We start from the raw sequence: 16588 nt of genomic DNA on the forward strand, positions 1-16588 counted from the left end.
AAAAATTAGAAATTAAAATTTGAGATGTATTTAATGTTACCCTCGTAAAAATACATTAAAGCACATAGATTTGCATAAATAAACAAATAAAAGTATATTTTATGTTTCAACCCGAGAAATAAAAGGATATACTCACACATGTTAACAACGTTTTGCTTTTATGTGGGTGTACATTGAGCCTTTTTTGAAGTTAATTAAAAATTCAAACTTGCATTTTACTTTAACAAGTTCAAAATGATAAAAAAAAGTTTTTAATTTAATTTTATGCCTCCCCATTTTATTTATTTAAGCAACAACGTTTTTAGTTAATATAAAATTCGAAAAAAGAATTAATTCAGTTCAGTTCGAGATATAATAAATGAGCAAAGTTGCCTCTTAAGTTATTCATTAAAGGACCTCTTACTGTTGCAAATATTTGCTAACCATTATGTACTTCTAAGCATTATTCAAAACTACTACAAAAAATTAAATATTTTTAATTTAGAATTATTATTTTCAAATATTTTAGATTCAATTATGTGAATATTAATAAAATAAAAAAATTATTTGGAAATAAAGTTGTTAAATTGGATTCACTTCATTATTAAAAAAGTTATCGTTTTTCGCACTTTTCAATTTTAATTTAGTTTTTCAGCAAATTTTACTATTGAAATATAAAATAAAATTTTTACAAACTGTCATTTTCTAGTACATACATAAAAAAAAATAAATATATAAATTTGTATCGAATACGTGTTAAATTTGTTTTCAACTACAAAAAAAAGTTAAATAAAATTTTTAATTAGAAAAGTAAAAATGCAGTGAAATAAAACAACTTAATTTGAGTTCCGCTCAATACTCCAAAACTATATTCCAAAACTAAACAGATTTATATTTTAATAGTAAATAAAATGGTTTTAAATAGAACAGAAATTGTACTGTATGAAGAGATTTGGCATAAAGACCTCGCAAAACGGAAAATAGTGAGTAAACTTCATATAAAATGCTTGCAAAGCCGTTCTTCTGTGCTTCATTCTTGCAGTGGAAAGATATACCTTATCTCGAAAGATTTCTACATCAGTGGAGAGCTTATAAAAGATCACGAGCTATACGTAGTTTTCTTAAAAGACACAAATTAGCTATTCCAATAACAATTGCTGCAGTAGTCTTAGGTTCCTTTATTTGTTTCATGAATTTCAGTGCAGGTTACATGGCGGAGAGGTAGTATATATGTATAGGTATATTTCATCTAAAAATTGCATATATTCCTTTTGAATTTTTAATAAAATTATAGAATTTTTTCTGCCTTTTTTGAAAGACCGAGGACTTGTTGTTGTTGTTAAAATATATCTCTAGAACATTTCGTTAAAATAAAAAAGAAATAATGAGTAAGTATTCTGTTGTAATAATGCAAATTATTAAATTTGTTTATATATAATATTATTTTGTATATAATATATAGTATTATTTTGAAAAATATTATATTAAAAAACTTTAAACTTAAACATTATCATATCACACGGCATTGTGAAGTTTCACTTTATTTAATTCCATACACAACACTCATACGCAACGATGTACCTACTTTGCTTAACTTTAGCAATAATGAGTTAGGTTTAGTTCAAATAACATTACTACATATTATTAAGATTATTATTAATTATATTAGTATTAATTAAAATTAAGAAGATATTAATTAAAAAGAAAACAAAATGATTTTATTAGAGGTATATTTTAGTTATAATAATATGTATATAATGAAAATATGGTTGGAATTTAGTAAAGTTGCAGTGTTATAAATTAATAGTATAAATACATCAGTATAATATAAGCACAATTTGTTTTCTATACACCTTAGTTTGAAAAATATAAGTTCCAATTCAATCCAAATTTATTTGAGCGTAGATCTTCTATCTATATACAACGTTTCTGTCTCTGTTGTAAGACTGTCCATATAATTCAATGCAGCAGCATTATATAGATTATATAGATACAACTATATAATGCTGCTGTTAAAATAGATTCATTTGAAAAAAGAACATATATAATAAATTACAATACTATGACATTTTTTATAGTTAGTGTACTAATAGTACTTGACGCACTCTACATTTTATTAAAACAACGAAATGGGAACATGGTCTTAGTATCTATTAGAATATTTTTTATCTTATATTTATTCTGATTATATTTATAATACCTTATTTCAAGTATATCCACTTGCTTATGTCGGCTTTGTCTTATTCTTCATACCTGCTTGAATCATCTCTTTAATTTGTGTTATAGAGAACCTTCCACAGTCCTTTAACCTCTTGCATATATATATACAGAACCTTCCACAGTCCTTTAACCTCTTGCATATATATAGCATTTGAATTACTTTTTCTTTGATTAGTGATTAAATAAGATATAGTCTTGTATAAAGTTATTTGGTATTAAGTAGAAATTCTGTTTATAACATCTACATATCCTTGTTAAGTAGATATCGTTTTGTATTAATTTGAGTCTGTTATATTAAAATATACATATTTTTTTTTTATTCCAAAATAAAATATATTTATGGTTTTTTAAGTAAAATTGAAAACAGTTGTGATAATACTTCGCTCCGAGTAAGAAGTCTAATAAATTTCGAACCCCTGGTGTTAGCTATATAAAATTTCAACAGTTCTCCTTTTCATTTGATTTTTTCTTTTAAAACTTTTATTGTTTGCTTTTAGAACTTCCCTGCTTCTTTTGTGATCAGTTCTATACCAGCAGGAGATGTTTCAAAATTTCAAGCACACATTTTTTTCCACAATGATAATCTCTTAGAATGAACAACTGAGTCATCAGACCACGAAGCACTTAAACCTTATTTTGATAATAAAAGTAAGATTGATAAACTATACACTTAATAATCGTATTTTATCTAAACCGAAGCACAATTGCAGTAGTAGAGGGAAAAAGCCGCACTAATGAAGGGGATGCAAGAACCATGAGAATCACAAAGAGGTTTTTATGTATTCACTTTATGATCACGAAAACCATAGCTGATGAGAGAAATAACTGATTGCCCTCATTGAATTAAAGTCAGAAACATGGGTAGCCTTTTAACTTAGTTACATACATTTTCACTCTATCAATTCGATTTTATAATTTTCAGCCATATTTTTAAATTATCTGCTGTGATATCATCACTGTTAGTAAAAAATGTGCAAATTAATTAACTAATTAGGCAACTGACAAACCCTAATGCATATTATCGTTCCAAACAAAAATATTTATATATATTTTTTAAAAAAGGTTTCGTACAGTACTGAATTGCAACAACAAAAATTATTTTTATTATTATTTGTAATTAATTGAATTTTTAGCTGAGCATACAGCTGATTCGTATATTGCCAAATATCTATCATTAGTGGTCTTGAAATTATTTTTTATATTTAATTATTCGTAAATAAAGAATAATTCCAAAACCACTGATGATGGGTATTTGTCAAACCCATGATCAAAACAGTTATTTGGTCAGCTCAAAATTCAATTAATTAAAAATAAAAATAAAAAAAATATTTGTTGTTGCAATTCAGTACTGTACGAAGAAACTGCTTCAAAAAAAAAAATATATATATAAATAAATTCGATTTATAAAAACGTCTCATAAATTTATTTAGCTGAAAATTTATTATGAAAGTTAAAAAATGTAATTATAGAAAAATTTGGGTCTGACACCTTGAGTAAAAAATTGAGTTTCGATAAAAAAAATGAGGTTTTCGCACCATCTTCGTTATTACTAAGAAAATCAATAAATTAATAATAAATTGACAGTTATTTAAGGAATTTACAACAGAAACCAGTTGAATGAGACTACTGTGCCATAAGCCCTAGGCATCAATATTTCATCAGTTTTCATTGCCTGAAAATAAAACAAAAATGCGTGCAAGGAAATTAAATTCCATTTTTCCCAGGTGTTTTGTCTGCCATCTCCAATTTGCGAAGAACAGAAGAGATAAGAAAACTAAAAAGTTGAAAGGATTTAATTTTTCTTTTTTCGTTTTTCGTTTTTCATTTTTCAATTTATTTTTATTTTTGGTATTATTTTTTTCCTTCTCAAATCACTTCAAAGCGCCAGGAAAATGCAAGTGAAGATGGCAAATAATAATGCTGATGTACCTGTTGTTCAAGAAAGGATATAAAAAATTGTAATGGAGTAGCAGGTACAAGGCAAGGCAAGGCAGGGCAAGCCAACACAATAAGTCATTATGGATGCTAAGTTGCACCTCTATAGCTCTTCGGTTAAGGAGTTACACTGGTGCTAGATAAAAAGCAAAGTGTGAACTACACTTTATAGTTATCGAAATGAAAAATATATATATTTATGCAAGTAGATATATATACGTATATATAGATGTGTATAGGTATATATGGTAGCACTGGCACTACACTGGAAAAATAGTAAGAAATGTTAATTATTTGAAAGCACTATGAAAATGTGCCTTTGGTTGTTATGAACACTTTTTCCTTCAGTTTTTTTCAACCTTATTTACATAAAATGCAGCTGTGTACTTGTATTTAATAGGAAAGGACTTAGCTCGGATTATTTTTATTGCTTCAGTTAGTTTTAAAACAAGAAAATTATGACAAAATGTAAAAAAAATTTATTTAAATATTTTTTTAAAAATGCTTTTTTTTGTTATTTAAATATTACAACAATGAAGTCTACAGTTATGATTATTAAAATTATTCGAAGCGGTATGAAGTAGTTAAATTTCTGTAAGGAGTACTTGAGATAAAAATTTTCTTAGAATTTTAGTTTACCTTTGTTTCATAGTTAAAGTTTCTGCAATTCTTAATTTTGTTGATTTTAAAACTTTGGACAAATACTTTTATATATTTTGTGGAAAATATTATTAGAAGGTTGCAATTTGTTGATTTTCTTTTTCTTCTTTTTATTTACTTTTTTCAAAATAAGTACTGGTTTTAAGATATATTTTTAATCCACAAAATGTAAAGTAGTTGTCTTTATTAAAGCTATATAAATTTGTATGGTGAATTCGTACTACTGTTGCATTTCGTATATCATCAAATTTTTTTTATAGAATATTGAATAAAAATAATTAATGTATTGTCCAACATATTTTAATTAAATTGCGATTTAGTTTAATTTCCAATAGTTCAGTGTGTTAAAGTACGTTTCCACTGCTTACTTAGTAGGTTACTTAAGTTACTTTAGTATCTAATCGTTTCCATTGACATAAGTTACTTATTGCATGTGAAAGAGCTTTTATGCTTACTTAGTGCTTACTTAGTTCCACTGTTTACTTAGTAAGTTACTTAAGTCATATTTTGTCGTTTAAGACATATTTTGTCGCTTTTGTGTGTCAGAAAGTTTTAAGAGAGCTTCGTCTTCGACTCATAGAAATTAAAGTTAAACGTTGCGATATATTTTTTTCTTTGAGAGAAAAAAATAACATATCTGTTGCTCTTTCGGTCACAACAACCGATTTCATTAAATGAAAGTAATTATAATCATTCTACTTGCATAACTATGTCCTTCAACCATCATAATACGCTCAGTAAAGAAACCAAATTCTTTTGGTCAAAACAGTTCTAAGCCTTCAATCCCATGATACCAGAATTACACATCATGTCGGATACATACTCACTATCAGCTCCAAACTGTGTCGTGTGGTGCCCGCTAAGTTTTAGTCGCTTGCAAAAACACGCTTGCCTTACTTCGGGAGTATTGTAAGTCGTTTTTTGCAGGGGTTTTCATTTGACTCAAGAGAAGATTACTGAATCAGAGGGTCCTATCTCAATTAGAGGTTAGAATGTCCTTAGCAGCTGACATTTTAACCTTAATTTTAGTTTTTACTTAGGATCGGTTAGCCTCACAAAAGTTTAGTTAAAAAGTCAACGAAAGGGTCTGTAACTATCCGGGTTTGACCCGTGGCAATACGGGATTACTGGACCAGAGGTCTCTATCCCTGCCTAAACTCAATTAACAACTAACATTTTAGCTTTCAATAGAAGGTTTGTATATTGAAGTATATAGAAGTATATTGTGTTCCATTAGGGCCGGGTAGCAGCACAAAATATCAGGCACGACCGCAGTGTTTCATTCCGAAAAGCTATCTATATAAGTATATAACTGGGAAATAGGTATAAAACATTGAACTTTGTAAATTACAATTCTGTGAAAAATTTTAATAGCAATTATATTATACTTTGGAGAAACTTGTAAGTATGGTAACTTTAGGGGGTTCTTGGAAAGTATTTATCTTAATTAGCTGATTTGAAATATTTTTTAAGTGTCATGTTTGACGATGAGTCATGATTTTAGTATTCCCAAAATACTTCGAATTTATTTTGTAATCTAAATTTACTATCCCTTGGGGAAGTATAATTTATGGCAAGTATATATATACTTGTATCAAGTTCAACTTAATTGATGTTAGTTTAGACTAACTAGACTAAGGTCGAACTTTTTGTTTTTTTTTCGATTTTAAACTATTTTTTCGTTTACTGGAATCCAATTTTAATTATAGCTTGTGGGTATATCTACTTCAATTATACTTAGTCAACAATTTGATAAATGCAGCACTTTTATTAGCAAACACAAGCCACCGCATTTCATTTCATTTGTATTTACTTTACGTAACTGAACTCCATTAATTATGTTTTTTCTGCTCAAATAAATTTTAGAAATTGGCTATTAAAACAGGAACAGTTTAAGTTTCAGATTGATTTTTGCTTATACTTCTCAAACAATGGCTTACGTTCTGACCGCAGAGAATATAAAACCTAACTTTTGCTTTTCTATCTGATCAAACAATTCATTTTACTTTATATATTATCGCTTATCAGATATACTTTGATTTAGCCCCAATGCTAGAGCTTGAATTTGCCCCAATCAGGGGCAGGGGCAGAAGCGCTGCAGTGAAGACGTATCGTATTGTATTTCAAAAATTGATGCACAACTGAGCTAACAGAAGGGGGAAGGGGGATAAATGAAAATCCTTGTTTATACTTGCTAAGCACTTTCAAGTTTGTACTTTTTGTTTTCCACTTTCATTGCTTTTATTCCGTCTTTCATTACACCCATCATATAACATAAAGCAATGCAAATCAAAAACAAGGAGCAAGGAAAAAAGGATATACAAGATAAGATTGAAATTGAATAAGTTTTAACAGCGCAAAAGGAGAGCACAAAAAAGCATAAAATGTGCTAAATTTTTTCTTCCTCTTTTTTCTTTTCCTTGTTTTTTTGTATGTATTTATTTTAATTTTTGTTTTATTTTTTTTGTTTTTTTTGCATTTTACTTAACACCGTTTAGTACATCTTAGTGCCACCCCGCCCACCGTACTCAATACAATTTGATGCTTTAATCCTCCAATATCTGTCTTTGTCAATGCTTTTCAATGAAGTCATTCGTATCGTGTGTCATATTATGGTAATTCAACTCGAAACCGATTTGTAAGAAAAATTTTCCGATTTAACGGGGAAAATGTGCAAAAACAGGCAAAAAAATAGAAATAAATAAATTCGTGTAATGTCGTTTCGCATTAAGGCGTCCAAACGGAAACGGAAACGCAAGGTGCTGAGCACATACTCGTATCCTTCGCTTGTATCCGCTTTGTCTGCTTCCATGGCTATGTTCCTATTCATTTTCTGTTTTCTGTTAATGAAAAATAGATTCATGTATGCAATGCTGTTTCCGTGACGTTATTGGATTCCATAGAAGGGTGGCAAGGTATTCTATATATTTGTTAATAAAATGAAAAAAAAATAAATAAAATTACAACGGAACGATGTACAATTACGATGCATCATTAGTTCGATGAACAACGCTTAATTTTTTTAATTTCATTCACTTAACAAATTTGATTGGAAAGTTAAATAGTTCATTTTTATTTTATGAAATAATATTAATTATTTACTTATTTAATTATTTATTTTGCATTAGTAAAAAAATTAACTAAATAATAATAAGTAAAAATTGGTTTATTCTGCAGTTCCGAAGAGTACGAAAAAGTCTCTTGCTTAAGTCTCCAATTTATATGCAAAACAAAAACACTACTCTCTTGCTCTAACAGACCAGTTGTAAAGTCTTAAATCATCTACAGAAAAAAATGCTACCAAAGCCATAAGTGATTTATTATCGCTTTTAGTCGATATATAGTATAACATACATACCGAAGGTATTAAACTTATAATCAAACCTGAACATATAACGTAAACAGAAGCGGAACGCCGTCAGTGCGGCATTTTTCAACCTAGAAAAACAAACGAAGCAAATGGGTCTTGTGGTATACGAGGACAAAAAAAAGTACTTTCTGTCAACAAAAAAGTCTCCTGAGTGATATGAAAGATTTTCTTTGATTGGGAACCTAGAATCTAGAGATTCAACGAAGAATCACTCTTGCCAACAGATGTTACTTCGGGCTAAGTAGGTAAATAAAGCCCTCTTTATTACTCAATTAATAAACAATTGACAAACAAAAATCACGCTCTATAAATCTCTTATCATACCTGTACTGTTGTATGGTGCAGAAGCTTGGACAATTAGCAACACTGCTCAGAAGACGTTAGGAACATTCTTCGGAAGATGTACGATCCCTTACGCTTTGGTAATGATTATCGAATTAGTTGGTACGATGAGCTGTGTTAGCAATACCGCGACATTGATATAGTTAATCGCATAAAAATTCAGCGGTTTCGCTGGCTCCGGCAGTAAAGGTGTTTGATTCGGTACTCGCAGGTGGAAAACACGTAAAGGACGTCCGCATCTTCAGTGGAAGGACTAGGTGACCAATGATTTAGGAGCGTTATATATATAATTTTTCAAAAAATTCTTAATTGCAAGTTTTTTCTTTAAGAGAGATGTTTTGATAATAACTGATGCTAAATGCGTCCTCGGGGTAGGGAAGATGAAAACAACCTATACCTTTATTCAATTAAGAAAATTTTAAAGATATTAAATAGGTCAAACAGGAGTATTTTCGTTCGTTAAATAGTGGAAAGTTTAATAAAATATTATTTTATTTATCATATCTTCAATTTCAAAAGTAATTGCTTTTCAATTTCAAAATTTTCATTTGATGTTGATAAACTTAAATTTCTGGGAGTTGGCATACATCTTCCCTTTTGAATTTATTTTTAGTGAACTTTTTTCACAATTCAAATACAAGATTTCAAATTAAGGTATGACATAGTATAGTAATGGTATGACATAGTATAAGAAATATTTTATTCCTCTTCCGTTTAGATCTGGAGAAAATTAATAGAAAGTATATAGTCAAATTCAGAAATTAGGGTGTAGGGTATTGGAATGACTTAGTATAATATAATGAGTATTTGATCAGTTTTTCATTATAACTTGGACCTTTAAGATAAATAGATAACTTCTTTTTGATTCAATGAAAAAGGATATATAGTATACTGGAATAAAGTATTATTTTAATATTAAAATAGATATTTTATGATATGGACTTTTAAACTTAGTAATAATTAGAGACATTATTTCAAAAGTTCAGATATCATAGTATAAAGTTGGAATATTGCATTTTAACCTTTTAAGTATAAATACATATTTTTGTATGTACTAAAAAATTTAATAAATTTCTTCCGTAATTAAGAAGAAGAAAGTTCAACATACTGATTGGGCTCCTCACAGAGCATACATATGGCTCTTATGTGTATCATAATGTCAGATATGATCAGATATCATTGTTGTCTTGGATATCTGGCAAGATACTTTCTTTGTTATTGACTAGCGTTTGGAAGAACTAGATTAAGATACTTTTACTATGATATTCAGGTCATAATGCTTTTTATTTACATACCTTTTTACATATGGAAGAAAATGAAAAATTTGTAGTAAATATGATTCTTTCATTTCTGTCTTTATTTTTACCTGAAAGTTTCTGTCGCTTTTAATTAATTTACGTTTTTGGAATTGGTTGAATTTCGTATTCACCTTGTTTTATTCTGCCCTGTATTCAAAAAAAAATTTTTTATATGTACATACCATGGTATAAATCATATATAGTACATGTGATCAGTTCTAAAGCATTATTGTTGTTATTCAGATTTTTCTCAGACACATTTTCAGTACTGCACACGGTAGCTATAATCTTCAATAAACGTTTTACGGCTTAGATTTCAATATAGCCGTCATACAAATGGGTTATTCAAATGCAGGTCTGTTATTAATGGAATCAACCAAATTTTAACCCTTAATAACTTCTTTGCACGTAGAGGACTACTCCTCTATTACTCGTTCTGTTACATATTTTTTAATTGCTTTAACCAGGACATGTATTGTGAAAGGAGTGATTTTTCATCATAAAATTGTCACATGTTAATAGAGATTTTAATTTGTTATTCAATATTTAATTTTAACTGTATAGTTATATATAATTGTGGTGTATATCATCAAATACACTTCTACGTATTCATAACTCATCTATAATTTTCATTTATTTTTCTTATACCATATTTATTCACATAAGAAATGAATTGTTTAAATTTTACTAACACTGCCACTGCCATAGAAGCAGGCTTAATCCGGCAATCTAAATTTAGCACAATAGTAGAGCAAAGAAAATTAACCAAACAATTGAACAATAACAATAAAATTCCTCATCAGTAAGTTTTATTCCGGAAAACTTCATATTACACTCATACGAGTATATTAGGAAAAGCATAAGAATCTCACTGGATTTGGTCTATTCATAACAACTGTGTCAAACTAGGACTTCCACATCCGGCATTTTATAGGTCATACAAAATTCATTTGCTGGGTGGTTTATATATTTGTGTTGTCTTATTTTAATTTATACAAAAATTTCCACATTAAAGATATTTTTAGAGATATTTTCTAAAAAATCTTCATTATGCTACATTCCTCCTTGCTTATTTGAATTTATTATAGGATTCACGCTTGTTTTAAATTAATATATATATATTTAAATCACAATTTATTTTTATTTTTATTATTATTATATTTGGAATATCAACATTGCGACCAAAACATCTATCGTATCCCATTCATAAACTTACAATTTTTCTCCAAGTCCAACTTCCTCAACAAATTGTGTTATTGAACCTATACTACAAAATCTTACTTCTTCATACGGTATAAGATGCCAACGTAGATACCTCCCTTATTTATATATATTTATAACTTTTTGCACGATTTATTGGTTCATGCAATACGAGATATCCACTTAGGTACTTCTTTGGTTTATACATCGATGCCAAGCAAGTACGATAGACAGATTGTGATCAGTAAATTTTTTTGTGTCGTTATGGTTTTAAGGATTATTTGTAGTTTAAACTGTTTCCACTCTCTATTTCACTATATTATAAGTATCTCTAAAAACCTAACATACCATTCTTCACAATTTTTTTAAAGATTTAAAACACAAACATAAAGAAACGGTATTTATTTTTTCTCAATCATATTTACCTGATATTAAATTCTATATGACATGAAATTTAAAATTATAAAAATTCTTCTTGATAAAAAATACAATGGAGAAATATAAGTAGCTTAAAAATGCTTTTAAAATTAAAAAAAAATTATGTCGTGTCTTCTTTTTCATAAGTGCAAACAAAGATGAATCGAACTGGATACTTATAAAATAGAAAAATGGGCAACCGACCATCTTGTACTCGCAAGCAAAATAATACTAATACCGAGAAAAATCTTGATTCAAGTGTAAATAAATCACCTTCAAATACAAAACACAATTCCGAAACTGAAAAGGAACTATCTAAAACTCAGCCCGTACCAAAAAGTAGTAAAAGTCAAGAGTTAAATAAAACAGATTCAAAAAGTAGTAATTCTTCTAAAATAAAACCCAAAACATCCAAAACTACAACTAGTCAACACAAACCACAACAACAGAAGAAAAAACCTACAACTGAAACAGATTATGATGATGAAGAGTTTTCCTTATCAAAATTACGTGCAAGAAATCAGGCCGCTGCTCAAAATAATCCGCCTGCACATCCTACGCATTTAAAACCGGGAATATCATATGCGGATGCCGCGAGATCTGCTAATGAAATTAAAATTTGTTCACTCAATCCGCAACAGCCTTCAGGATCTGCGCATACACAAGAAACGGATTATGAGAATGAAGAGTTTTCTTTAGCAAGATTATATGCAAATAAAAATACTAAACCGCCCTCAAATCAAAAAATAAATGAAACAAAACAAACTACTCAACAAAAAAAATTAAATCCTGAGCCTTCTAAAGTAACACCTGGAATATCGTATGCTGATGCATTACGCACGTCTGACATAAACCAACTAAAACAAGAGAAAGCCCAATTGAAATCCGTTTCGAGCTTCTGCTTGCTATGTCAAAAGCAAAAACCACCTCTTGTTAAGGATCACTTGGATGCAAGAATCAAACAACTCATTGGCAATCATCCAGCTAAGACGGTGACACTGACTCTTACTCTACAAACTAATGGCATATTCCACATTAACATCTCACTATCAGAAGCTGGAAATTACATTGGATGTTTGTTGGCTACTGAAAATGCAATTTCCACATTGTCGAGGACATCTGATTTTAAAGAGTATTTCAAGATTTTCATAGCAAACGATGAGAATACAGTCAAAAAGAAAGAACATCTGGTTCATCCTGCAATTACTCTTACAAGACATAAAGAATAACTAGTCCAGAGTTGAAATAAAAATAGTTTTTTTGATACTCAATATTAGCAAAATTTGAAGTAAATTTTTTTCATTAAATTTTTGTGTAAATATCATTTGATCAATAGAATAGCAACCCAACAAAAAATATTAAATAAAAAAAAACATTTATTAATAACATTTAATTTAAATTGTTGAATATATTTTATGTTTAAATTTTTATTTTGGGACTTAATTAATGTGCCGTCTTCGATTAGTATTGAAGGGAGAACCCTACACAACGCGGGTCTGTAAGAGCTTGTTATGAACTGCTTATATCTCAAACAAACAATATTTAGGTATGTATCTATCTCAATGAAATTCTATGAAATCGTAAAATATTCCCTAAGCCTGAACACATTTTTAGTAAGTCTAGAAAATAGAAGTTTTATTATTTAAAAACTATTTTATCATTACATGATTATATATTTTGATTCCTCTTCAATTAATTCTCTTGAAATAAATTCATAGTCTATTTTTCTATAAAGTTGGGGCCATAATGGAATCATCGCACATGTATGGAAAAAAAGCTGAAAAATTGAAAGATCTTTTGACATACAAAATATGTTCTTTTAGGAGTAATTTTTATGTATTTTTAATGTATGAAGTATAGACCATATTTTTCCCAAAGTATTGGTAGCGCCAGAGTTTTGATCTATTAGGATCACAAACAGAACATTGCTGTAGTTCCAATTCTACACGTCTTGTGTAAGCAGACAATGAAATAATGAATGAGGATGGCAGAGTGCGAAAGCACAAGTTCTAATCCTGACACTTGCAATCCAAACATAATTATATAGGGACTAATTAAAAAAATTATTCGAATATTTTCCAAGACCACTGATGATGATTACTTGGCAATACTCGGTAAAGCGTTGTAAGTTCAGCCAAATTTCAATAAATTAACTAAATTTTTGTTCTTGTCTTTTCTTTTCTATTCGAAACGCTTCTAAAATAATTTTTTTAAATACTGAAATTCGACATAAAATTTGAAATCAAAAAACTAAAAATAAATAAAGCACCCGGCTATGACCTAATTACTTCAAAAATATTAAAGGAGTTACCGGATGAAGCAATAGTACTGCTGCGAAACATTCTTGTCTTGGGACCAGTGTTATACTTACTCTTCACTAACGACTTGCCTACCACCGTTGGTACTGAGATTGGAACTTTTGCCGATGATACTGTGGTAATTGCTACAGACGAAAATCACCAGTTAGCATCAAACAAACTCCAGCGAGCGCTAGATAACATTTCCCAGTGGCTTAAAACCTGGAGAATAAAAGCAAATGAGACTAAGTCTTCACAAATAAACTTTACAATGAGAAGGAAAAATTGCCCTCCGGTACGACTTAACGATATCTTAATCCCTCAATCTACCCAAGTGAAATATTTAGGAATACACTTTGACACAAAACTAACTTAGAAGCACCATATTTTTACTAAAAGAAAAGCACTTGGCATCAGACTGCGGGAGCTCTACTGGATACTGAATAAAAGTTCAAAGCTTTCCGTGGAAAATAAACTTCTTATCTACAAAGCGATACTCAAACCAATCTGGACATATGGCATTGAACTCTGGGGAACTGCTGCATCTTCAAATATTGAGATTATCCAACGTTTTCAATCAAAAACCCTTAGATTAATCTTAGATGCTCCTAGATATATAACAAATGAATGTATACATCGCGATCTCAACGTTCCTGTAGTTAAGGATGTCATAAAAAGCCAAGCCAGTAAACACAAAAAACGTATGTTACATCATCCCAACCTCTTTATGAGCAGAATTATAGCAGAAGGAAGAACGTTCACACGCCTCCGCAAACAAACGCCATTGGAACTTTAATGTGTCCGACTTCAACATACGGATGTGCTACTGAGCTCAGTCCATTCAAGCTCAAAATGGTCTTTTAAGTATTTAGTCACTTTTAAATATTGTTTATTGTCTACTCTGAATGACAGATCGCAATAAAAGAAAATAAAATTAAAAAAAAAAAAAAAAAAAAAAAAAAAATTATGATCTTATAATTAATAAAATAAAAAGATATTTGTATTATTTATACCAACAATTTTTTATATAACAAGTTTTGAAATTTATTTAATAATGTGCCAATATAAAGTAAATAACTGAAAACTACTGAAGTACTTAAGTCTGAACCATTTTTATTTTCAATTCAAAAGAAAATGTGAAGAATAATTTTTTATGGTACACATTTATTTATTTTAAACCGAAGCTTAATGCAATTTTTCTTCCACTGTAAATGTTATTACGTGAAATTTTTCTCTGCTAGAATTAATGCCTCAAATTCAATAAATTGTTGCTTCATAACATTACGAAATGACATTAATTCTCCCGCTGCTTATGGATCTGCTATCACCACTGTTATTGCTGTTACTGCTGTTATCGCTGCTGTTTTCTGTTGTTGGTTCTCTTCTGCTATGCAGTATTGATTTGTTCCTAATGCCTTATGACAAATTGATTTAAAATGTCTGTTGTGCGGCATTAAAATGTCTGTTCGACTGTTGCTGACATGCTATGTTGTTAATGATGTTGTGGGAAATCCATTTATTATTTTTATAAAATTAAAATTAAAATTAAAAGAGCGGAAATGGAAGAAAAATATTTTAAACGTTTTATGATGGTTTTAGTAAATTGGATATTATATATCACGTTTTAATGAACTGAAAAAAATTAAATTAATTAAAATTTAATTAAAATTGTGTACTGTGAATAATTTTTGTAAATAATGTTGCATTTAGTGGGGTACAATACCGCAATAGCTGCCACTTTACTGTCATTCGTCTCTCTATAACTGCTCTATTGTCATAAAATCTTCTTAAGATTTTCAAAGCTACACTATTTTAATCACAAGTATAAGTTTTTATGATTCAATATTGTCTTATTAGGTTCTTCGTTTAAAAGAAATTTGTTCATAAGATCATTTGGTATAAATTATAAGACCGAGATCTTGAAAACTACATAGGCACTGGCAGAAGGGCCTGATTGTGTCTCATAGACACAGATTTATATAAATCATATTGCAAAGAATAATATTAGAAAAATTTAAATTGGTAGGAATAACTGCTTATTTTAAAAATAAATATGAAACATAAGCTTAACTAATAAGCAGCTCAAAGCACGAGGTTGCAAAGACTAAAAATTCGTCTATTGTAAACGATTTTTGGAAGTCCATACGAAATGTCCAGTTATCTGTCAACGAATGATTTCGTTAATTATTCGTATTTCGTGTCGTCATTGTTCGTAACAAATATGTTATATTTTCTATTTATTATTTTTCTGTTAAAAGTCACGAAAAATTATATTTTATTCAGAATCATGTAAAAAAAAATATTCTCATCAATAATTGCAAAGAATTATTATTCATTTTCGAAATTTCAACTTTTTTACGTGTTCGCACATTTATGTCGAACAAAATCTCCATTTTGTCCAGAGTTGCCAACGAAAGTAGCTAATATTATTTGTTCTTTTTCAACATGCTTACAAAAGATAAGCCCTATTGTCGATTTTGATTTTTGATCTATTGTGAATTATTGGTTTTATACGAAAGCAAGCAACCGTTCCTTTATTTTGACATGCCATAAAAATTATTTTTTTTAAAGAAATTCTGCAATTATTATAAAAAATTCTATAAATCTTAAATTTGAAGAAATGTATACAAAAGTCTGGCATAAAAGTCAAAAAAAAAGAAAAAATGTAGGTTTACTGGTAGATAAAACTATTACTTAGTTATATATATACATTATTTATACTTTTAAAGTTTGTTTTCAGTGGAAAGAAGACACTATAATTCGAAAGATTCAGAAAGTTCTACTTAAATCTATGAAAAGAGGTTTTTTGTATATATGGTCTAATAGGTTATTTTTTGGTATTTTGACTGTAATGACGTTATTTCATTATT

General features: G+C 28.9%; 1 protein-coding gene across 3 annotated transcripts; it reads left to right on the forward strand.

The window, feature by feature from the left end:
• The first annotated feature begins 846 nt into the window (after nt 1-846).
• LOC119686400 lies at nt 847-12657 on the forward strand. 3 transcript variants are annotated; one of them, XM_038100977.1, is made up of 4 exons: nt 847-962; nt 1022-1217; nt 1274-1367; nt 11569-12657. In XM_038100977.1, the coding sequence occupies exon 4, from the start codon at nt 11613-11615 to the stop codon at nt 12648-12650; it is 1038 nt and encodes a 345-aa protein (XP_037956905.1). In that variant the 5' UTR covers nt 847-962; nt 1022-1217; nt 1274-1367; nt 11569-11612; the 3' UTR covers nt 12651-12657. The 3 variants fall into 3 exon arrangements, with proteins under 3 accessions (XP_037956905.1, XP_037956904.1, XP_037956906.1); XM_038100976.1 differs by having other exon boundaries at nt 1022-1200; XM_038100978.1 differs by lacking the exons at nt 1022-1217; nt 1274-1367.
• The last annotated feature ends 3931 nt before the right edge of the window (nt 12658-16588 follow it).

Source organism: Teleopsis dalmanni, chromosome 2 (assembly GCF_002237135.1).
Source record: "Teleopsis dalmanni isolate 2A chromosome 2, ASM223713v2, whole genome shotgun sequence".
NCBI lineage: Eukaryota > Metazoa > Arthropoda > Insecta > Diptera > Diopsidae > Teleopsis > Teleopsis dalmanni.

What these genes read in the sequence shown, in the direction of transcription:
- LOC119686400 (XM_038100977.1), top strand. Translation starts at nt 11,613, where the DNA reads ATGGGCAACCGACCATCTTGTACTCGCAAGCAAAATAATACTAATACC.